Source organism: Rattus norvegicus, chromosome 10, assembly GCF_021556685.1.
Source record: "Rattus norvegicus strain SHRSP/BbbUtx chromosome 10, alternate assembly SHRSP_T2T, whole genome shotgun sequence".
Lineage (NCBI taxonomy): Eukaryota > Metazoa > Chordata > Mammalia > Rodentia > Muridae > Rattus > Rattus norvegicus.
The window spans coordinates 67,453,849-67,479,003 of record NC_141543.1 but is presented as its reverse complement, the minus strand read 5'-3'; the positions used below and the strand labels follow the sequence as shown (position 1 = coordinate 67,479,003).

Here is a 25,155-nt window from a genome sequence, read left to right as displayed (position 1 = left end):
TACATACACAGAGAACATATATGTTCAGTTTTATTTCTTTCCATGCCAAGAAATACAGAGTCACTAGTGTGTGTGGTGGGGAGGAGGCAATTCTTGATGTTCACCAGGATGCCCAGGAGAGGCTGAGTCACTCCGCTCAGCCACTGGGATCATACAGCCGGCAGCTGAACCAAGCCAGAGTTCAGATGGCAGGGCCCCGTCCCTCTGAGCTCCAGTGGGAACTGGGGACTGAGAGAACTCTCACTCACTCTCCTTCCACCCCAATGTCTCTCTCCTCCTGCCCTGTGCTCCGTCTGTCCAGGGGATATCTTGGGGACCTCCAGGCTGGGTCCCCGAAACCACTGGGAGGCTCCCAGGTTGTTCTTGCCTGTTCTGGCTAAGCCATCCCCCTAATATAGAGACTCAGTTTGTTCCAGACTGAAGTACGAATGAGTGTGTGAGTGTGTGCGGGTGTGCATGTGTGAAGGTGTGACTGGCAGGCCTAGTGTACAGCTCTGACTAAGAGACAGGGAGGAATGGCTGGGTGTGACCTAGACTCCAGTGGTGTAGAAGCCATCATGACAATGACTACACAGTATCTGTCCTGGGAGGGCCTTTAGGAGGCCACCCACTCAGGATCGGGAGTCTAGGACAAGTGTTCTTTAGGTAGGAACCTCTCAAATCGCACACTCGCTCTGGGTTCACCTGCTCACTTCCCACAGAAAACGAGGATGTCCCTAGTTTGGTTTCAGAGGTCCCACAAAGGGTGGGCAGCCAGTTCCTGCTTTAGGAACAGAAGTCCAAGTTCACTTCCTCAGTGGGAGCCTGACTTAGGGGCACCAACCCCCTAAGAGACACTCCCAACACCTCAGTCCTCCAAGCAGCTGCTCTGAAACCCCAGAGCCTCTCCCAGCAGCCAGCGCTCTGTGCTAACTTGGCCTGTCCAGCATCTCTGAGATTTTAGGGAGCCAAGCATGGAGCCTGGGGAAGGAGGGATCAGGATCCTAATTTTGCTCAGAGGAAGTGAACTTCCCATCCCCAGCCAGTGTAGTGATGGCAGTAGACCTGTCCCCTCCCCCCCCCTGAAGCCAATAATCCTGGCTGCTGGGCAGGGGAGGCCCCTCTAGCAGGTCTGAGCTGAAGGTGGTGGTGCCAGTGGAGTATGACATGGGTAGACGGGGCTCAGAGCAGGCAAGGCCAGCAGGTGAAGCCCCCGTGGGCACAGCCAGGCAAAAATAAATGGAGAAATAGAGATGCGACGAGCATGAGGCCGTTTGGCAGAGGGCTGTTCGGCTTCTTTCCCGTGTTCTGCTAGGTCCTAAGACTAGGGCCTACTGGGCCTTTGCTTCCAGTCATGGTCCCTACTCCCCAAACTGCCCTTTCAGCTGAGCCTCTCCTGCCGGACTCCTTGGACTCCAGGTCAAGAAATAACATGCCTTCCTAAGAATTCTCTAGCTCCCTCCCTTACAAGCGGCAGCAAAGACTTCCCAGAACCTTTGAATAAACAGAGTCCAGTAGGAGTCTCAAAGCTACCTCTGGGGAAAGCTGATGCTGCTGTGAATGGCCTGGGACCCAGGACCAGGAACAGAGCATCCATTAGAGCTCGGCTAACAGTCTGAAGCCAGGATCCACTTCAGCTCTTCTGTGTAGGATCCCCTGAATACCCTGTATAAGGCTCCTGAACCACTTGTGTAGGTTACCAAATGGGATCCCAGACCTCCAAAGAGTCCGTGGCAAGACCTGGGACAGGTCAAGTTCTAGGGCTTCCAGATGGGTGCCTGCAGGTATAGCACAGGTGGAAATCAAGAGGCAGAACCTGCAGTTCTGGAAAACACTCTGGATCCAGAGTCCTTGGTAGAGAAGCCTCGAGCTTGACATTCGGCAAGAGTGCCAGGTGTGCCATGCTATTCCTATCCAGTCATCAATAGAGGATTTCCATGTGGCTCTTGTCTCTTTGCCAGTGGGTATCCAGGGTCTGTGCTGAGTGACAGATTCCCCCTGGGCTCCGGCTGGGATCACAGTGGATGCTCGGCACAAAGCATGCAAGCCATCTGTTTACTCCCCTTCAAGAAAAATAGAAAAGATGTGCTCATGTCCATAGACACCCAGTGCTTCTTTCTTGGCTGTGGGGCTGGTTTTCTTCCCATTCTGGCAGTTTACGCTACGTGTAAGTCCCAGGAATTGTGGGATGAGAAACAAGCCCGAGAACTGAGGTCAAAAGGCGAGAGATGTAACTATGAGATTGAGTTCACGGCCAACTTCATTCCAGATTTTCCCTTCCGTCTGCCGTGGGCTGACAAAGGAGTGACGTAGAGATTTCCCTCCAAGTTTGTGCTTTTGGAGCTTGGGGACAGGTGGGCACTCGGCAGCCACCATCCTGTCCTCTGTAATGTGTGGGGACATGTGGGTTCGGTCGGAGCTCTCCAGCTGGCTGGCGTCTGCCTCCGCTCCAAACAGCTCTGTGGTTACTTCGGAACTGTAAAGAAAAGAAAGGTTATGAGGAACCGGCGCTGAGAACACTGGGTCTTCAGGTCCCTGACTTAAAGAGCCATGAGGCCGTGCTGAATTGTCTCTTGGTGAGAAATGGTAACCAGGATGACGTAGGGTTAGGTTTTGGGGGAATTCCTGCCAAGGGGAAGATTGTGGCCTTGTTTGATTGGGTAGAAGATGATCATGTGACACCAAGTGGACCAATTAAAATCAATTCCGGGACTTTTCGTTGGAGGCATTCATTTTAAAAGACAGCCTCTCACTAAGTATCCTTGGCTAAGCCTGGAGCCTGCCTTGTAGATCAGGCCACCAGCCTCTGCCTCCCAAATACTGATATAAAAGACATGAGCCACCACAGCCAGCCTAGAGGGGACTGATTTTCTTTTAGGCAGAGTCTCTCACGTGGCCTATGGCTGTCCCTACACCCATTGGCCCTAACGCTCTGATCCTTCAGCACCCCCGTACCTAGGGCTAGGATTACAGACACGTGCCACAGTGTCTGTACATCACTCCTTAAAAGTCTCACTGCTTAACTGGTTTGCATGTTTGCCTCTCCTAAGACACCATTATCCCTGGTGGCTGTCACCCCACCATCCTAAGGAGAGATGCTGCTTAGGAAAGGAGCCAACACAGGGAAGGCAGAGCAAGCGTGGGACAGAGTACCTAGATACAGCTTCACACCAAACCAGGGCATTCCACTCTGAAGTTTCCCTTATGAAAACTACAGATTTCCTTTGCCAAACTGAATTCAGAGGTTGTCCGGCAACAGTGAGAAGCAGAAGAACAGATAAGCTGGGACATGGTGATAGCCCAGTGCTTCAGACTGCTGCCTCCTTCCACTCACATGCTGTTCACATGCCGCTCACATGCTGCTCACATGCTGCTCACATGCCACTCACATGCTGCTCACATGTCGTTCACATGCTGCTCACATGCTGTTCACATGTCATTCACATGCTGTTCACATGCCGCTCACATGCTGCTCACATGCCGCTCACATGCTGCTCACATGCCGCTCACATGCTGCTCACATGCCATTCACATGCTGCTCACATGCCATTCACATGCTGCTCACATGCCACTCACATGCTGCTCACATGCCGCTCATGCTGCTCACATGCCGCTCACATGCTGCTCACATGCTGCTCACATGCCGCTCACATGCCGCTCACATGCTGCTCACATGCCGCTCACATGCCGCTCACATGCTGCTCACATGCCATTCACATGCTGCTCACATGCTGCTCACATGCTGTTCACATTCCATTCACATGCTGTTCACATGCTGCTCACATGCCACTCACATGCTGCTCACATGTCGTTCACATGCTGCTCACATGCTGCTCACATGCCACTCACATGCTGCTCACATGTCGTTCACATGCTGCTCACATGCTGTTCACATGTCATTCACATGCTGCTCACATGCTGTTCACATGCTGCTCACATGCTGTTCACATGTCATTCACATGCTGTTCACATGCCGCTCACATGCTGCTCACATGCCGCTCACATGCTGCTCACATGCCACTCACATGCTGCTCACATGCTGCTCACATGCTGCTCACATGCCACTCACATGCTGCTCACATGCTGCTCACATGCTGCTCACATGCCGTTCACATGCTGCTCACATGCCACTCACATGCTGCTCACATGCTGTTCACATTCCATTCACATGCCACTACTTGCTGCCCACGTGCTGTTCGCATGCCGCTCACATCCATCAGACTTTCCACACTGATGGAGAAAGCTGAGGCTGGAAGCTTATGGAATGTGAAACTTCTTTTCCACAGGAAGTGGATCTAAACTGAGTCCAGGCAAGCTGACCAAAAACCTGCACACACGCGTCTCCTGAGTAGACAAGACTGCCCTGCCCATGACCCCAGGTGCTGAGCACTTCCTGCTCTAGACCAGTACCTCCCACACTGGTACATGAATTGGAACTCTTATTGGAATCAGTTTCTGAGCTGATGTTGCTTCTCTAGCGTGAATGAGGCCTGGTGTCCCAGCTTTTGGCACCACCAAAGAAAGAAAGTCTAAAATACAGATTTCTATTTAGTGGGTTCAGGATGAAGTCTGACAGTCTAAAATAGCCCCAGGTAATGCCCCTGCAGTGGGACGATGGAGCAAATTCTGAATAGCAAGATCTTCAGGGGCGAGGCTTAGATTGATCTCTGAAATAAACAGAAATGTCCCAGTGTATCTATCCCATGCTCATGACAGCTCTGAGATAAATAATTCCACACTCTCACAGATATGACTGACAGTGTCATCTGAAAAAGATTTCCACCTGGGACCAGTTCCCTGGGCCACCTTCAGGTACTCAGAGTGTTGCTTCCTGCTTTCCTCCAAACACGCTGCTTGCTTCTGGTCTACCCTGACTGCGGCAAGGAGCCTGTTCTTCGGTATCTGGATCCATCCCATCCATTATCCAGTGATGTCACAAAAGCCCTCCATGATGGAGGCTTCTTCTCTGTACTTCATACTTGAAAATGCAAGGTTCAGCCAAATGGGACACTGGCCCAGGTCCCAGGCCATCAAAATTGAGACTGGAATTTGTGGCCTCTGATTCCTAGGCCAGTGCCCACTCTATACTCTTTTATTGATCCACAAGTTCGGGCATCGATGAGTCAGAAAACCCATCCTCACCTAAATGGTCCTGACCGGAGTGGAAGGCTACAGCTACCCGCCCCTGCCCCATGCTTCCGTGCCCCGTGCTCCCATGCCTCACCTGTGAAGTTGACAGTGACAGCCACGATGATGATAACGATACCCAGGATGATGAAGGTGATGCTAAGCAGCCGTGCCAGGCGGCCCAGCCTCCGTGCCCCATCCAGGTCCCCCTGCTGCACACTACTTCGAGACTGCAGAGAGAAAGGGAGGGCAGAGAAACTTCAGGAAGCTTGTCCATCAGTCGTGTGGACATGGAAGCCATGCGGTGTCCTGGTGAACTTCTACCTACACCACACCTTCCCTGCCACCCACAGTCTCACAGGCTCCTCCAGGACAGATGGCCTGCGCTTCTTGCAGACCCCTCTCTAAGGGGACAGCTGGGCCTAAAGGACTTCCTCTCAGGGTAGTGACAGGGCAGGGGCAGGGTGGCAGGGGCAGGTGATATAGTGAAGATCCAAGACCTGAGAGGAGGGACAGGTCCAGAAACTTGCAGGAACACACAACACAGGCCAGAAACCCTGCAGATCCCTCCCGATGGCAATTCCGAAGCCACATGGGGACTGGAAGAAAGCCCTGTGGTTCTCTCTGCTCACAGAATGCCTGATCCCCTTGTCCTTGCCACACACCCGAAGGCAGTGGCATCCTCTCATTCCTCTGAGACCCAGTAATCTAGTTAAAGCAGATGGGTGTGAGTGGATGGGGTGGATGCAGGTGGATGGGGGGTGGATCCAGGCAGGTGTGGGTGGATGGGAGTGGATGGGGTGGATGCATGCGGGTGTGGGTGGTTAGGTGATCCGTGCAGGGGGATGGGGTGGAGGTGGGTGATGCGTGCAGGTGCGGGTGAATGGAGCAGGTATGAGCGTACCTGTTAATATGAATGGGGGGGGCGGATGCATGTGAGTGCAGGTGGAGGACAGTGATGCGGGTGGATGCAAGTGGTGTGGAGGACAAAGGACACTATAAGGTCAGGGCCACCCCTAGGTAAGCCCTGGCCACCTTAGTGGGAGGTGTATTCAAACATTTGCAAAGGTGACCCTGGGCCCCTCCTACTATGGCCCAAGGCTCTGTGACAGCCAGGGCTGGCCCCATGTCTTCAGAGCCTTAGCGTCCCTCTGTCCATCTTGGGCTCCATGCATTTGCCCAGAACTCTAGGCTACCCAGGCACAGAGGGGTGGGGCTGCTTTCAGGGCCACAGACAAACTGGAGGCTTCTTCACAGTACTTGAAGACACGAGGTTCAGCCAGACAGGACACTGGCTCAGGTCCCAGGCCATCAGGGCTGAGACTGGACTCCTGGCCTTTGACTCTCAGCCCCTTTCTACGTCCCTTTCTATTGATCCAGCAAGTCCAGGCCTGAGATGAATTTGTTTTGGAGATCTGTAGTGCTAAGGATAAAACCCAGGGCTTTGCCTGTGCTTGGCAAGCACTTTTCCTACTGAGCTCTATCTCAGACCTTAAAAAATGTGTGTGTGTATATATAAATATATATATAATTTATATTTATATATACATTTATATATACACAGAATGCACACATATATGTATATGTGTGTAGAATATATGCACACATATATGTATATATTCCTTTGTACAGGGTTTTGCTAAATTACCTGGTCTGATTTTAAATTCATCTATAACCCAGGCAGTAGCTGAACTCTCAGTCCTTTTACTTCAGCCTGCCAAGTAGTTGGAGTTCCAGGTCTGCACCCTGGCCCTAGCCATATATTTTATCTCCTAACTCATGTGCAGACATGTGCAACAGGGACATGTAAGCAAGTACCTTGATGGTGGTGGTGGTGGTGGTGGTGGTGGTGGTGGTGGTGGTGGTGGTGGTGGTGACAGTGACTAACTGAGCTCAGGATGGCACCTAGAGATCTTACTGTCTTTAGAATCATCCTAGCCTACTACAGGTGCTGCCCCACTTGCCTGATTTAACAGAAAAGCCAAGGGCCAGGGACATGACTTCTCCTTCCCTTCCTGCTCATGATGCGGGAACCCCCCACCCCCACCCTTGCACTCTTGCCCCAATTCAGGAACCACACCCCTACCCCTGCACTCTCACCCAATGGGGGAACCCCCACCCCTGCCCTCTCACCCAATGGGGGAACCCCCACCCCTGCCCTCTCACCCAATGGGGGAACCCCCACCCCTGCCCTCTTACCCTGATGTGGGAACCCCCTAACCCCTGCCTTCTTGCCCTGATGTGGGAACCCCACCCTGCCCTCTTGCCTTGTCCTCTTTTCACCTCTCAGATTCTATCCCATCCTTTAACTGCATTCCTTTCAGAGTGACAGCCAGAACAGAGTGGCACCTACCTGTCCCTTGCTTTCTGAGACTCCTCACACCTGCATACTGGCAACAACTGCTGTCTACCACCTAAGTCACAACTGGTTTCTTGTTTCTTCGCTCACTTTAAACACTGGGGATTGAACCCAGGGCCTTGTGCGTGCTGCACAAATGCTTTACCACTGAGCCCCCTCCTCAGAGTCACCACACACATTTCCTCTCCTGGTCAATTCCACGGCTGCTTGCTATCTAACATTCTTGTGCCTGTCCTAGTTCCTTTTTCACCTGAGGAGACACACGAGACTTATGAGAGCTTATGAAAGAGGAGAAGCAAGAACTTCTGGGATGAGGGCTGCAGTGTTGATGTCAAGGACAGGTAGGAACCACAGAGATTCCTCCTCTAAGGGAAGAAGAGTGTTGTGTACAGATGACTGCAGGGCAGAGGTACACGTGCTTAATAGTTCCTGCCTGAGGGAAGTAGGAGGCACCAAGGAAAGGCCACTAGTTCTGGAGCTACAGAGTGGGGATATAAGAGGCTGTGGGAAGGGTGTCTTTCTTAGTTACTGGTGTCTTCCAGTAACTTCCAGAAGCTAAAAACAAAGGGGGAGGGTATGGATCTTGGTTCAAGAAGCAAGAAGTTGACGCTGGTAAAGGTAGGGCAGGAGGGTGGAAGGATTGGAAACCCACTTCTGAAAGGTTTCCCTGGCTGTCAGTGAGGACCAGAATGGAGGTGGAAAGACAGTGTGGCTTGGCAGCATATGTTCATCATCCTAGCACTCAGGAGGCTGAGGCAGGAGGATTACCAGTGAAAGCTTTGCCTGAGGACCCTAGCGAGGCCCTGTCACTATGATACTAATATTCCCGGAGAGATGACTCAGCTCATAAAGTGCTTGCTTTGCTGGGCCCACAGCACCATGCCCAGCATCAGGCATGTTGGTATGTCTGAGCACAAGGTTCAGAATTTTTAATCTGTATGTGAATATCTGCATGAGAGTATGTTACATGTGTATGGGTGCCCACGGAGGCCAGAAGAGGGCATCAGACCCACTGCAGCTGGTGTTAACAGGGTGGTCGTGAGCTGCCCAGAATGGGTGCTGAGAACTGAATTTGAAGGCCTCTGGAAAAGTAGCAGGTGGTTTTAACCATGGAGCCATCTCTCCAGCCTCTGTGTGAGTTTTAATAAGAAAGACAGAGCTCTAAACTTAAACTCGTGTGTGTGTGTGTGTGTGTGTGTGTGTGTGTGTGTGTGCAGATATGTGTATGTATATGCAGGTATGTGTGTGTGCAGGTATGTGTGTATATATGCAGGTATGTGTGCACAGGTGTGTGTGTATACAGGTGTGTGTGTACATATATGTGTGTGTATATGTGTAAATAAAAACTTAGAAAATTAAATAAAACATGACAATTAAATAAAAAGACAGGGCTAGGGGTTGGGGATTTAGCTCAGTGGTAGAGCGCTTGCCTAGGAAGTGCAAGGCCCTGGGTTCGGTCCCCAGCTCCGAAAAAAAAAGAACCCCCCCCCCAAAAAAAGACAGGGCTGTGGTGACACATGCCTTTTATCCCAGCACTGGGGAAGCAGAGACGGGTGGTTCTCTGTGAGTCTGGGGCTAGCCTGGTCTACAGAGTGAGTTCTAGGATGGTCAAGTCTAAGCAAAAAAAAAAAAAAAAAAAAAGAAAGAAACAAAGAAACAAAGGAAGGATGGAAGGAAGGAAGGAAGGAAAGAAGGAAGGAAGGAAGGAAGGAAGAATAAAAAGAGTGACTTGAACTCATTAAAATGTGCTCATGGCCAGGCATGGTGGCGCATGCCTTTGATCCCAGCACTGGGACAACAGAGGCAGGCTGATCTCTGTGAGTTCAAGCCCAGCCTGGTCTACAAATTGAGTCCAAAACAACCAGGGCTACACAGAGAAGCCCCGTGTCAAAAAAACAAAACAAAACAACATCAAAACAAAAAAATAAAAAAAGTTCATTTAGCTCTGTAATAAAGATTTGTAAAGCAATTGAAAAATTAAATCTCTAACTCTATAAAAAGAATAGTAAGGTGAACAATAACTAAGAAAAACATAATAAACTGACCTGTGGCCTCACATGCACATGCAGATCAACACACACACACACACACACACACACACACACACACACACACACACACAAGTTCAGTTCAGTTCAGAGACTGGGGAGTTGGTTCAGTGGGTAAGAGCACTGGCTGCTTCTCCAGAGGACCCAGGTTTGATTCCCAGCACCCACATGGCAGTTCCCAACCTTCTGTAATAGTTTCAGAGGATCTGCCCCCTCTTCTGGCTTCTGAGGGTAATGCATGCATGTCATGCATAGATAGACACACAGGCAAAACACTGTACACATAAAATAATAATCTCTAAATTAGTAATTGCATGTCTGTCATCCCAGCACTGGGAAAGGAGGGGAGAAGGCTGATTCCCATGGCCGGGGCTAGCCTGTGCAGACAGAACCCTGAGCTTTGGGTGCTGTTGAGAGATTCTGTTGCAAGGCGATCACAGAACACTAGGGGGAGACACTGCAAGTCCTCCTCTGGCTTCCATGTGCACATATGCCTACACACTAGTGTGCAAGCACACACGTACCACACACAAGCTGAATGAGTCAGCAGTAAGGAACTGAGAGAGTCCCATCTGCTCAGCATCTAGGCTTCACATCGTCCATAGGGGAAAAAACAATTCGGCTCAACTTTGTATCTCCTGTTAAAATCCTTACCACCCTCTTCCACAAGCTCTGGGCAGCCACTCTGTGCTGCCCCAGGCAGGATGAGTCCTGACTTCCAGTGCCTTTTCTCCTTTCCAGTCCTCTGCTTCCCCAGTCCTACGTAGCCAAATCCTCTCACTGTGGCTTACTCCAGGAAAATCCTTTCCATGAAACATTCCTAGATTCCTCCACATCTAGGGAGTAAAAAGAAACCCTTCTAGTGTTTGGGTGTTTACCTTGTCTCAAGATCTATACTGAACGTGCCCCACCCCCGACCCCCAGTCATGGTATTTCTTTCTCTGAAGACTCTTATGAGGCAGGGCTGAAGCCAGGGTGTAGAACACTGTGTGTGCATGGGAAGAGAGGCGATGGCCAGAGAGAGGCCACATCAGGAGGAGCCACATGAGGCATGGTGATACCTGTCTGTAATCCCAGGTATCCTCTGGGAGGGGGTGGAGCAAGTCAGGAAGACTGAGCTTGAGGCTAGCCTGAGTTACATAGTCAGTTTGAGGGCATCCCGGGCTAACTATTGAGATCCTGTGGAAGCGGATGGAAAAGAAGAGGAGAGGGAGGAGACACAGGAGGCATCTTGACTGATGTATAACGGGCTGGATTTAGTCCTGGGGGCTTTTAATTTTTTATTTTTTAAAAATATTTATTTGTTTGTTTATTTTAGACAGTTTCAAGACAGGTGTAGCCTGGCTGTCCTAGAACTCACTTTGTAGACCAGGCTAGACTGGTTGGGGCAGATCCAAAGACTTGAAACAAGTAAGGATCTGGGAAAGAGCCCACGCTGGAGAAGTGATGGAGTCAGATGTCATATGGAGAGTAGGAAAGAGACTGAGATGATGTGCGGTTTTCTAGCTTGGTTGATGGAGACGCGGAGTTGAGATGCCTGGGCATTGTGAGTTTGTCTAAGTTTGGGACCCACTCATGAATCCATGCTACCTCCAGCCACCGGGATGGCTAGCCCATGTCACTGAATTTGTGACATCAGTGATTGGGCATTAGAAGAAAGAGGAGCTGACATAGAGAAAGACCTTGGGGTTTTCTGAGAGGTTCAAAATTAGCAATTTTATGGCTGTGGAGCATGGCAGCACCTGTAATCCCAGCTATCCTGGAGTCAAAGGAAGGAGAACCAAACATTCCAGGCCAGCCTGGACAGCGTGGAGTGACTGACTCCGTCTCCAAAAACCTGTTTTAAAGATTTGAGGAAGTATGTCCAGTGGCAGGTCACTAGCCTAGCATGCACAGGACAGTAAGGTCGGTCCCCAACACTGCAAAAGGAAAGATAGAAGGGAGAAACTCTGAGGTGGCCTTGGGTAATTTCTGAAGGAGTCTAAGCTGTAAGCCCTATGCGTGGGGCACAGGAGCGGGAACGGGTTAGGAGTGGGAACGGGTTTGCTGCAAGTCCAAACCCCACTTCAGAGAGGAACACCTGTGCATACAGTAATGATTCAGGACCATGGAGAGACACAGTGTGGCTGCCTGTCTGTCCAGTATACACAGAGGCACAAGTCCCCAAAGCTCAGCTCCGCATGTGCCTTTGTGCCTGACAGACAGCAGCACGTGCTCCTGGTTGGGACTCGGCACATGCGCCTTCTAAGAAGATGGATGCACAAATGAACAAGTCTGAGCATGAGAAAACTGTGTCGCCCTACAGCAGCCTGACTATGGAACGTGCTTAAGGAGGGCAAGAGAGGCAGTTTTGTCAGAAGCGTGCTTCGCCTAGCGTGTACAGAGCCCTGAGGTCTACCCCTGGCACCACGTAAGTCAGGCATGGTGATACATGCATGCCTCTAATCCCAGCACCTGTGAGGAGGAGGCAGGAGAATCAAGAGTTCAAGGTCTAGCTGGGCATGTTGATGCACATCTTCAAGTCTAAGCACTTGGGAGTCAGGGAGGCAGTTTGAACTTTGAACTGTGAGTTCAAAGACAGTTTGGTCAGGTAGCAAGTTCCAAAGCCAAGCAAGACTATGTAGCAAGCCCCTGTCTCACAATCACGGAGATAAATACACAGAGATACACAAACACACAGAGACATGCATAGACACACACACACACACAGAGACAGACACACACACAAAGACAAACACACAGGCAGACACACACACACAGACAGACACACACACAAAGACAAACACACAGGCAGACACACACACACAGAGACACACAGAGACACACACACACACAAAGACAAACACAGACAGACACACACACAGACACACAGAGACAAACACAAAGACAAACACACAAACACGCACACACACACACACACACACACACACACACACACATTCGGATTACATAGTGTTTATGAATCCAGGCTGGGATCCTGTCTTGGGGGAGGGGAAGCCTAAGGAAGGTTGGAAGTCACTATGGAGCACTGTGTCATGCTTGTTATAGGAATAACCCACAAAGAAAGGGCTGCCCTGTGCCCACTACCACAACTGCAGATGGGGATGCCACCACTAGAGAGAGGCAGTAATTAGATGTGGGACCTGGACATTTTCAAACTGGTATAAATCGGAATTGCCCATTCACATGGGTTTAGTCCTTTCCTTGCAAAACTTCATTTACTATCAGTAAAAACAGTGCCCACCCCCATCCATTGTCTACTACATACAAGGTTTCATGTAGGTGCTGAAGTGCACAGTCACTCACTTAATCCTCCCAACAGCCCTGTGAGATGGCTGCTACTATTTACTGATTCTCTGAGACAAGGTCTCATGTGGCCCAGACAGCCCAAGAACTTGCTATAGAGTTGGTGCCGCTCTGAAGTTCCCATCCACCTGTCTCCATCTCTCAAGGACTGGGATTCACTGACATGGGCCACACGGCCAGCTATTGGCTTGTTTTGTCAGTCTTGTTCCCACAAGATCCATACCTGGGGTCTTACTCCACTGAGGAGGTCTTGCTATGACATGGGCATTTCTCAGTCCACCCCATGTGTCAAACCTGCCCCTGCCCAAGGAGACCACAGAGATCGCAGTGCATACTAGAGCTGGGGCTAGACATCCATGACTAGTGCTCTTCAGAGAAAGTCCTCCACCCGACCTCCCCGGCCACAGCAGGCCCTATAGGAGCCATTTGTTTTCCTCTGGTGGGTTTAATAGGGAGGGCAGATGAGCTGGAGGAGGGAGAAAGGTGAGAGAGGATGTGGCACTTCCTCTCCACACACAGCAGAAGGCTTGACTTTCCCGGAAGTGTCCTCAGATCCAGATACGGGATGGATAGAGCAATGGATCCAGCATCCAGCAGATAGGCCTCCTACCAGCTATGCGGCCATGGCCCAGCCCGTATAGGCTGTGCTTCTACCGGCAGCAGCATGTTCTCGAGTCTGCCAGCATGGAGGCTATGGGCTCGAACCTGCACCTGGTCACCGGCGGGAATTTCTAGTATGGAGTTCTGAACTATCTTCAAAACTTAGAGCTTCGGTGTAGGAAACCGACCACCCCCTTCTGTGACATGCCAACCTTGCTGCTGCCAGGAAGGATATAGAGTAGAACCCTAGATAAAAACCTGACTCCTTCATCCCCAGGGCATGGGAATGTTCCAGAAGATACGCTGGCTTGGAGAACAAAATATAGCACAGGCTCATGGAAGAGGGCAGGAGGTGTGGTTGGTGAGAACATGGTCTGTCATTCAAGGCTGCATTCCAACCCACTTACTACCTCCTCATCTGCACTTCAGGGTTTTTTTGTCTGCACCATGAGAATAATAGAAACACCCAGACCTCACAGTGCAGTCGGGGCTGAATGAGATAATACATCTAAACGATCTGGCACTGTGCCTGACACTGAGTAAGCACCCATAAATTTCAGTAACATTATCCTTCAATTTCCCCATCACTGGTCCCGATGCTGACGCTTCCCTTGGACATCCGTTTCCACAACATCATCTGCCCTTGCCATCACTCCTCTGAAGTTTGAACCCTCAATGCTGCCTTCAGCCCACTCTGCTAGTGGGACCAGCCCTTCGGAGTTCCCACCTGTGGTCTGTTTCTCAGCCAAGGTCACCACTCTTTCCTTGTCCAGTCCTACGAGTCTGCATGTCACCTCAGGCACTCCTGACCACATCTGCAGTGCCACTTGGCCCAGGTGTAATGGCCACTGCCACTCAGAGCCCAGTGTCTACAAACCTACACCTATTGCTGGAGCGAGTCACCCCACCACGGGAGTTGATGGCAGTTGCTTCCCACCCACAGTCTGTAGCCTCAGCAAAGCCATTATATCTCTGTCCCCAGTCACCTCCCATTCCCTGTGCCATAGGCCTCTTCTCTTCCCTTCCCTTCCCTTCCCTTCCCTTCCCTTCCCTTCCCTTCCCTTCCCTTCCCTTCCCCTCCCCTCCCCTCCCTTCCCCTCTTCTCTCTCTCTCTTTCTCAGGAAATAGAGACACTGCCATACACTCCCTGGGAGCTCCGTTTCCTCTGAGTATTTCTCCCTTAAGACGCCTCCTCTCCAGGATCCCCACACCTTTCTCCCTTTGTCTATGCCTCCCCATCTGGACACCTAGAATCTAGGGATGGCCAACCCCGCAGACAAGCCCACTCTCCTTGAATCTAACATCTCCAGGGCCTTCAGCCACTCCCTTCCTCATCAGATTCTATCCTTCTTCCCCTCCCTTTTTTCTAGCTTCCTTCCCACCTTCTGGAATCTCCCTTTCAAAACCGTTTCTGGGGGTTGGGGATTTAGCTCAGTGGTAGAGTGCTTGCCTAGGAAGCGCAAGGCCCTGGGTTCGGTCCCCAGCTCCGAAAAAAAGAACCAAAAAAAAAAAAAAAAAAAAAACCGTTTCTGTAAGTAGGTGCTCTCTCAGTGAGTGCTTTTCCTCATTGTTCTTCGGTTGGTTAGGTTGGGTCTGAGTTTTTGAGACACCATCAGTCTGTCTGTTTTGTAGCACAGGCTAGTATAGAACTCATTATGTATCCATTATATATCAAGACAGACCTTGAACTCATGCCGTCTCTGGCCTTGGCATCCCATGTGCTAGGATTACTGGCGTGTGGGCCACACTGAGCTTCACTCCATAACTGTGGACATCCCAGAGCTAGCTTTGAGAATAGCTCCAGTAGTTCTGAGTTAGAGCCTGAGCATATGCTACACACACACACACACACACACACACACACACACACACACACACCACATACATACATGCACATGAACACGCACACACACAACATGCATACACCACGCAACATGCATATACACAACATGCATATACACAACATGCATGCACACATACCACACCACACACCCCACTCACACACACACACCACATACACACACATAACACAGCATGTGCCACACATACACACATGCTTCACAACCCACACACACACCACACACACCCCCAAACATACACACCACATACACACACATCACACACACACCACTCACATACACAGACATACCTCATAACACACATACACACACACCATACAACATACTCTCCCCACACACATAACACACCACTCTCCACACATACACACATGCCTATACATGTGCACATACACACATGCCTATACATGTGCACATGCACACACACATAACACAACACACATATACAGACACCACAACCCACTCACATACACCCACATACACCACACACACGCTACATACACACACATCACACACACACCACACATACACACACACACACACACACACACACATACACACACACACCATCCCCTTCCTTGTGTTCTTCCTTCCCAGCCCATCCAGAGCTCAGACATCCCCATCCCTTCTCATACGTGGGCTCTTCCTCCTGTAGTACATTTCCCAGAATGCAATTGAGAGTTGGCTTTACAGTATGATCTGACCACACTCTGTCTCAGCCTAAAACTCCCCTAAAACTCAGAAGCTTAAGTTCCAAGAGTGAATCCCTAACTTGCATGTGCCTGCTTCAGGCTCAGTCAGTGATGCCGGTGAGGTATCCTGTACCACCCAGTTCCCTCAAAACAAGCAACCAGCCATTCAAGATAAATGAACGACAGTGAAAAATCAAATGAATGGAAGTCGGGGGAGCCAAATCTTACATGTTCCCAGAAGCCACCTCTGTCCCTTGCCAGTAAGCCTGGTCCAAGACTCAAACCTCCAGAACTTTTTTATTTTTATTTTTATTTTTTTGAGATGGGTTTTCTCTATGTAGCCTTGGCTGTCCTGGAACTCTGTAGACGAAGCTGGCCTTGAACTCAGAGATCCACCTGCCTCTACCTTCCAAGTGCTGGAATTAAAGACGTGCACCACCATTGCCCAGCTATATATAATCCCATTTTTAAATTAACGACTGAAATAAGTTCTTCTGTGGGGAGAGGAAAATGGGTGTCACCCAGGCTTGGGAGGGATCAAGGGCACAAGTAACATCTAAAATACACAAGGTTTCTTTTGAAGACGAGGAAAGTTTTCTAAAGTCAACTGGGATTGAGATATAACTCATCGAATGCACTAAAAACCACAAATGACCATTCAGCCACAGAGGACGGAGTCCTGTCATTTACAACAGGTTAGGTGGAACCACAAGCCAGGCACAGAAGGTCCATTTGATCCCATTCAGTCTAATGCTAGGTATGGTGGCTCCGCCCCTCAGGAGGCTGATCCAGGACGATGGCCACAGCTTTGACACCTAAGCTACAGGGTTTCAAGATAAATAGGGGCAGAGGTGTGTGCATATAATTCCAGCTAGCGGAAACTTTGGTGTTGGGTGTATGTTGTTCCTTAAGTGCCGTCTGCTGCGTGCGTGCGTGCGTGCGTGCGTGCGTGCGTACGTGCGTACGTGCGTATATAACCAGGGATTGAACACAGGGTCCTGGACGAATTTACCAAGTGCTCGGCCACAGAAGTACATCCCCAGCCATCTTTCTTTTTGAGATCAATTCTCTCCCTGGCTTGGAGCTCACCAAGTATGCAAGGCTGGCTGCAAGCCCCAGGGGTCAACCTCTTTCCCCTTCCCCAGCACCAGGACTACAGATGTATAATTCCCAGTTTTTTAAATGTAAATTATGGAATTTGAACTCAGGTCCTCATCTTGCAAGGAAAACACTATGCACCGAGCTTTCTATACATTTTTAAAAATTAGGAAAAAGTTTCTACCATAAGGAAAGGATCAATGGTTGAAGAGATATCTATGTTTAACCCAACTTAAATGGGACAAAGTGTAGAATATATGGAAACAGCATGTGGCATCTTATCCATGTGTGTAATTCTTGTGTGTTGTTTTGTTTTATTTGCTTGTATGTTAAGATGGGGTCTCACCATATAACTCTGGCTGGACTAGAACTCACTATGTAGACCAGGCTGGCCTTTAATTCACAGAGATCCTCCTGCCTCTGCTCCCTGCATGCTGGGATTAGAGGTGTGCACAAACACAGCTGGCTGGTTTCTGCTTTTCACTTGGGAGGGAGAGGCAGGCACATCGCTGAGTTCGAGGCCAATCTGGTTTACACAGCAAGTTCCAGGCTAGCCAGAGCTACATATGAGATAGAAGAAGGGGGCGGAGACCCATTAAACCATACACTTTAGAAGGGTGAGTTATATGATATTTGAATTACATTAATAAAGCTATTTAAAAAACCCATTAGAAGATAAATGGTGTATTAGCACACTCTTGTCGTTATAGCACTTGGGAGGCTGAAGTAGAAATAATGTGAGTCTGAGGCCAGCCTGGGCTATATTGCAAGACAGTGTCTCAAAAATTCAAAATTCAATAAATAAATCCCACAGTGGCTTCCCATCCCCCAGATGGGAAGTTCCCTGCAGCACTTAGTGTGACCGCAGAACACACTTAGGTTGGGCTGGGTCCTGCTCTTAAGCACCTGGTAAGGCCTCATCTTAGCCCCACTCCACTCTCTAATGCAGGCCTTGCGCTTCTGCCTGCCTCGCAGATGGATAAATGGGTGGGAGGCTGAGCCACTTGCTCCGGATGACTTAATCCCCTTGTGTTTGTGTCTAGCCTGGGCACTTCTTGCAGGATGTCGTAAGCGCCTGTTTAGAGGCGTCTCTGCCTGGAATGCAGCCCCCAGGGACTCAGTCCTAGTGTTGGGTTTAAAGTTGTACCCTTCCTCCTGGCCCTTCAGAGAAAGAAGAACCAGAGATCCAGTGGTCTCACAGTCTTCGACCCAGCTTCTTTTGGACAAGGACAACTTATTCCATCCCCAATTCCCAGGAGATAATTCTAGAATCTGTTTTCTCCTGAGCCCTTATGTGATTTCCCTTCTGTCTCTCTTCCTGGGGCCTTTCTCTGTAACCAACAACTCTGAAGTCAGCCCAGCCCAGAGCCATTAGCTACACCCTTGAGCCTGGCAAGGTTCCTGAGGGCAGTAGGCAGCATGGGGAGTTTAGATGGGCCCTGCCCAGGACCTGCCTAACCTTGTCTCTCAAATTAAGCCTCTTATACCTGAGAAGTTGCTACTGTCAGGTGGCTCTGGACCACATGGGAACCTAATGGCATGGACAGAGGTGTCTGAAGAAGGATAGGAGGAGTGACCACAGCTCCTAGTGTCAGGATAATCAGTCACTCAGTGGTAGTGACACTCCAAAGGAGACAGATAGTGTCACCCCACTCAGGTCTCTCCATCTGACTGGCCTGGTTTCTCCCCCTGGCCCTGTCCTATCCAGCCCTGTCCATCAGCACACATTCTCTGTAAGATCTTCTGTAAGTAGCCCTACCCAATGGCGTGACTTGAGGACAATGGAAGACAAACTGTTCAGAGTCCTTCAGAAGTGAGGACTAGCACGCATGCACCTCCTTGGCCAGGATGGTCATGTGACTTGTGTCCAGACCTCCAACAAAAGCCAGATAGTGAAATCTGGAAAATCGAGAGATTCATTGTGCATGTCCCAACCCCCAGCCTGACAACTCCCTCCCTTTCCCTCCCCATGTGCCCCAAGGGAAGCCAGGCCCCAGGGCTCCCAGGCAAGCAAGCAGGCTGCTGTGGTTCTTGGAAACAGAGGCTGGTAGAATGCCCAGGTGGCCTAGGAGGCCTGGCTCTCCTTGGGGCATTTGGAACCCTTGGCCCTGTTCGGCTAGTATTCTCTGTTGATACAGAACTACACTTAAACAGTCCCCCACCCCATCCCCACAGTTCAAAAAACAAAAAAAGCAATCAAGACAGCCCTTCCACAGACACACACCATGTTGGCTGTCACTCTCTTCTGCAGAATTTCACTCCGGAAGTACCCCTGAATCCTTCTGCCAGCAGGGGCAGCAAGAAGTCGACGAGTGGTACCCAGAGGCAGACACGAAGAAGGAGCAAACAGAGCTGAGCCTTAGGCTCCCTCTGGAAGGGAAGTCGGGAGATGAGAAAGGATTCCTGCCAAGGCTCCAACACCCGAGGCGTCTCAGCACTTTAAGCCCCTTCCCCGAGGACATGCCTGCCGCACTAAGGTGCCCAAACCCCTTCCCTGAACAAAGCATCGGGCTTACCATGATGGAAAAGATGAGGGGGATGAGGTTGAGGGGCCAGACGGGGCAGAAGCAAGAGGCAATGGCAAGGACCAGGTAATCTTTGGGGGCTTCTTGGTCCTGGGCGTAGGAGGTGGTGACGACGGAGGATGCTCGCCGAGAGCTGGCCCGGGAAGGGGAACCAGAAAGGGAAGGTTGGCGGTGCCCCTCGGAGATGACCTTGAAGGGTAGGCTGTGACCATTCTGCTCCAGATCCAGAGCCCCTGACAGAGACTTGGACAGATTCAAGGCTTGGTCATCCTTGTTCTCCACTTTGGTGAGAAGCTTCTCCATCTCGGGCAGATCCAAGGGTGAGGTGGAGCCTGGGTCTTGAAGCTGAGGCTGCACTGGGTTGGCCATGTTGACTTGGGCCTTGGGTTTTTTCAAGTCCCGATAAGGATAACGTGCTCCAGAGGGTCCTCAGCACCCCATCCGCCAGTCCAGATTTCAAACCTCTGGGTGTGTTTTGCAGAGGGCTAGGGGCTAGCTGGGTGCTGGAAGATTCAGAAGAGCTTCTCAAGGATCTCGGAGTCCACCGCTGGAGCCTGGAGCCGCCTGCTGCTGCTGCTGCCGCCGCTGCTGCTGCTGCCACTGCCACTGCCACCACAACCACCACCTTGGAGCTCTGAGGAAGCTAGAGGCTTCAGCTCCGTTTAAGTTTGAGGCCAACTTTGCTGGAGCTGCTGACTGCACAGATGGGCGGGGAAGCAAGAGAAAGCAGGGAGAGCAAAGAGAAGATTGCTCCTTTCCTCTGCTCTCCAGTGAGTGAGTGTGAAGACGCAGGGAAGCTCAGTGTGTGTGTGTGTGTGTGTGTGTGTGTGTGTGTGTGTGTGTGTGTGTGTGTGTGTGTGTGTGTGTGTGTATGCCACACAGCCTCCGTCCCTCTCCCTCCTCCTGGAAATATTTCTCTTTTTCAATTCCCTTCTCCCCAGAGAATCATCCCAGCAGCATCCCGCCTCTGCCCTGGCCCAGCCTAGCTGAGACCATAGGGATCTGGGCCAGCCTCTGGTTTCCTCTGCAGCCTAAGACCTGCTCTTCTGGGCCAAAAGCTTAGATGGTGTAAAAAACAGTAATCACAATAAAGCCTTCTGTTCCTCCTTAGGTGTGTGCTTTCTATCATCTGATAGCAATGCTGGTCCCTGTCCCCTCCAGATCCCACAGAGCCCTTCGCCCTCAACACTTGGGGGTCGAGGGGTTGGGGAGAAGAGACCTGAGGGCATGAGGTTCCTGGGACCTAGTAGGGCTCCCTGCCTGGGTTCCTAATCAGCTCACCAAGGCTGAGGAGGAGGTCTGCGGGGCAAATGCCTCTCTGTCTCTCTCCCGCCCGGCCTTATGGTGCTAAGCTGTGGGCAGAGACCCTCTTGGGATTCCTCCAACAGATGCCAGCTCTGAAGTGCCAGAGGCTCTGCCTGTCTCTCTTCTGTTTCTCATTCCTCCTCTGTTTCTGCCTCCTCGAGTCTCTTCATCTCGCTCTTTCCCTTACCTGTCTCCTTGTTTTGTTTTTCCAGAGTGACCTAAAGCCACTAAGGGGACACAGAGGAGTATGACTTGAACTGAGCACCACGGAACCACTGAAAATCCCAGGATCATGGAGGACGTGGGAAACCAGAGCGGGAAGAGTCAGAGACCATGGAGCTCAAATCTGATGTGTTTGTAAAAAGAAACAGGTCCAGGTTGGAAAGAAACATTAATCCCAGAATGTCATCTCAGAGAGCAATCCGTGGCCTATGTCCTGGGGCTGGTGTGGAGTAAAGCCGGCCATGTTAGTGTGTGTGTGTGTGTGTGTGTGTGTGTGTGTGTGTGTGTGTGTGTGTGTGTGTGTGTTTGGTTGGTTTTAAGTTTATTTCAGAAATGCTGCTTCTACCAAAGGTAGAAAGGGAGTTTGACTTCACTGTGAGCTGGCTGAAGGGAGGGAGAGACCCCCGTGCAGGACTGCCTGAAGGGGGGACTGCCTGAAGGGGAACTGAAAGCACACTTGGGAACTAGTGAGTTTAAAAAATGTTGGAGAGTTTAAGATGGCTTAGTGGGTAAAATTATGAGGTGTGGCACTCAGACTCACAACACCCACATAAATGTTGGGAGGAATGGAGGCCCACCTGTACCCCCAGCCCTCAGGAGTCAGAAATGGAGGATCCCCAGACTGTGAATCCTGGTTCAGAAAGAGACTCTGACTTATGATAGAAGGTGGAGTGTAACTGAAGAAAACACCCACCCACTGTCAACCTCTGGCCTTCACAACATACACACAGGCATGTATGTGCACCAGCACACATGAGCTCTCCCACAACACTCATGCTACCCCACCCCACATGCAAACACATAAAAAAGAATGCTTATTCAGTAAGGAAAACCATTATTTGCAAAAGGCAGCCAGTCCCCTTTTCTCCATCTCAGATTTCAGGGTAGCTCTCTCTATCTTTTTTTTTCCTTTTTTCTTTTTTTCGGAGCTGGGGACCGAACCCAGGGCCTTGCGCTTGCTAGGCAAACGCTCTACCGCTGAGCTAAATCCCCAACCCCCAGCTCTCTCTATCTTAAGCCATGAGGATGGCCAGGGAAGTAATCTCATGGGTGTCTTTGCCTGGGGACACTTAGCCTAGAAAATATGTTAATGCATTTCAAGTAGAACAAAAGCCTTCCAAGGCAAGGAAATTAGGAATCCCGACCATGCTGCAGGCTCTCATCAGTACACAGGTGCACAGATGTCCCTTAGATGAAGGACCAACCCAGTCTGAGATTTTCTAGCCAACTGTGGCTCTGAGCACTTGAAATGTGACTAGTCCAAATGAAAACGTGCTGGCGGGGTTGGGGATTTAGCTCAGTGGTAGAGCGCTTGCCTACCAAGCGTATAGGCCCTGGGTTTGGTCCCCAGCTCCGAGAAAAAAAAGAAGAAGAAGAAGAAGAAAATGTGCTGGCAAAAATATTTTGAGTAAATAAATATCAGAGGGAACCGGATATAAAGAGGCCCTTTTTACTTAATAAGAGATGAAAGAAAGAAAGAAAGAAAGAAAGAAAGAAAGAAAGAAAGAAAGAAAGAAAGAGGGCTGGAGAGATGGCTCAGCGGTTAAGAGCACCCGACTGCTCTTTCAGAGGTCATGAGTTCAATTCCCAGCAACCACATGGTGGCTCACAACCATCTGTAAAGAGATCCGATGCCCTCTTCTGGTGTATCTGAAGACAGCTACAGTGTACTTATATATAATAAATAAATAAATCTTTAAAAAAGAAAGAAAGAAAGAAAGAAAGAGAAGGGAGGGTAAGAGAGGGAGGAGGGGAGGGAGAGAGAGAGAGAGAGAGAGAGAGAGAGAGAGAGAGAGAGAGAGAGAGAGAGAGAGAGAGAGAGAGTCAAGCGGCTCCCACACTGGTCTGGGCAGTAGCAGGATGGTGCCTTGGATAGGCTGGGATTAAGGGAACCACCAAGTCAGGTTGACCAGACCAATGTAAAATTCTGGGTTTGTAGTGCCACCTAGTGGGTGATAGTGATAGGTGCATGACCACAGAAGTAGATGTCCCGGGTTTCCCACACTTAGTCCAAGAAATCCAACCTGAATGGTGGTACTGCATGCTGGTACACTGTGCTGTAGTCCCAGATAGGGTCCCATCCAGGTTGTACATGGAGGCTCATAGACTCTATTTACTCTACAAGGTGGACTTGGCCTACACAGTTGTGTGCGTGTGAGTGTAGAAGCCAGACACTGATATCGAGTATCTTCCTCAATCATTCTCAATCTTTTTTGAGCCAGAGTCCTTCACTGAACCTGTAAAGTGCTCATTGGCTAGACAAATGTACAGCAAGCTCCGGGATCTTCCTGTTTCTCCCTCCCCCATGCTATGATTACAGGGGTGTGAACACCTGCTTTACATGAGTGCTGGGCTCAGATTCCCCGGTGTTCACTAAGGCATCTCCCCAGCTTCTTTTTTTAAAAAAAGATTTATTTATTATATATGAGTACACTGTAGCTGTCTTCAGACACACCAGAAGAGGGCATCGAATCTCATTACAGATGGTTGTGAGCCACCATGTGGGTGCTGGGATTTGAACTCAGGACCTCAGAAAGAGCAGTTGGTGCTCTTAACCACTGAGCCCATCTCTCCAGCCCCTCTCCCCAGCTTCTAACACATGGTGGGTTTCTTCCTTACCCATCCCCATACCCTTCTATTCTTAAATTTATTTTTTATTACATGTATTTATTTGGTTGGGAGAACGGAGTGCATGTATGTGCCTCAAGAGTGTGGAAGTCAGAGCAACTTGCCGGAGTTGGTCCTTTTCTTCCATTACGGAAGTTTCAGAGACAAAACTCGGGTTGTTGGGCTGAAGATGTGAAGAGTACTGCAACGTTTTCATTCTCTGCCATTAGAAGGTAGCATCTGACAGGCTGAGTGATCTCTGAGGCAGGAGGATGGTGGGTTTCTGCACACCTTGGGCTATACAAGCAGGCACTAAAACCATTTAAAAAGTGGGCATGGTGGTGTGAAATTTAATCCCAGCAATCTGGAGGCAGAGGTAGAGGCAGGTGGATCTCTGTAAATTGAAGGCCAACCTTGTCTACAAAACAAATTTCAGGGGGCTGGGGATTTAGCTCAGTGGTAGAGCGCTTACCTAGGAAGCGCAAGGCCCTGGGTTCGGTCCCCAGCTCCGAAAAAAAGAACCAAAAAAAAAAAAAAAAAAAAAAAAGAACGCGCTAAAAAAACAAATTTCAGGCCAGACAGACTACACACACACACACACACACACACACACACACTCTAACAGGCTGGAGAAATGGCTCAGCAGTTAAGAACACTTGTTGCTCTAGTGCATATGGTGGGTTCATTTAGTCCTAGGGGATCTATGGACAGCAAACACGGACATGGTGGGCATACATGCATGCAGGCAAAACACTCATACAAAAAATGGATAAATTTAAAAAATACAAACAAACCATATGTGGGCTGGAGAGCATGTGCAGACTTGCAGAGGTCACCAAATTCAGTTCCCAGCACCCAAATTAGGTGACTCACAGCTACACTTAATTCTAGCTCCAGGGGATATAGCCCTCTGTTCTGGATTCTGAGGGAACCTGAACTCATGTGCTATACCCGCTTCACACACACACATAATTAAAACTCTTTAAAAATCCAGGCAAAAATTTAAAAGTACCAAAACTTCTGCTGCTACTAATAATAATAATTATATAAAAATATTTTAAAAACACAGGAGTCTCTTTGAATTTTTTTTCTAATCTTGCATAAATAAAGAACTTTGTGCATTTTTATATCTTTTTGACACAACTGCACTAATATGCATTTTAAATCATGCCATTGTCCCCCCCCCCCCTTTGCTACGTTTGAACAAATCCATTTGGTCTTAGTTGATAACCTCCATCTCTTTAATAACCTCAGATTTATCTTTCTTTTACAGGAATCACTCATCTAGGGGGATGGATAGGATTTGGGGAATCTCTTTCTTTTCTCAAAACTTGTGCAAGGTTTGTAGAAAACCTTTGTAGAAATATCATTCAGGCACACAACTGAGCTCCCTAAAGCTTCGGGGAGAGGAGGGGACTCCTTTTAGGTTGG

General features: G+C 49.7%; 1 protein-coding gene and 1 long non-coding RNA gene across 3 annotated transcripts; one reads left to right on the top strand and one right to left on the bottom strand.

Annotated features, from left to right (window-relative positions):
- On the bottom strand, positions 1-20,393 carry Trarg1 (trafficking regulator of GLUT4 (SLC2A4) 1). The gene is made up of 3 exons (NM_001039163.2): positions 19,582-20,393; positions 5,204-5,336; positions 1-2,455 (listed from the first exon to the last, which is right to left on the bottom strand). The coding sequence occupies exons 1-3, from the start codon at positions 19,957-19,959 to the stop codon at positions 2,445-2,447; spliced, it is 522 nt and encodes a 173-aa protein (NP_001034252.1). The 5' UTR covers positions 19,960-20,393; the 3' UTR covers positions 1-2,444.
- LOC148002971 (uncharacterized) lies at positions 20,273-22,584 on the top strand. Of its 2 annotated transcripts, none has more exons than XR_015631819.1 (3): positions 20,273-20,360; positions 21,108-21,299; positions 22,469-22,584. It is a non-coding gene; the product is annotated as an uncharacterized LOC148002971 (long non-coding RNA). The 2 variants fall into 2 exon arrangements; XR_015631818.1 differs by having other exon boundaries at positions 21,108-21,741.
- Positions 22,585-25,155: the final 2,571 nt, after the last annotated feature.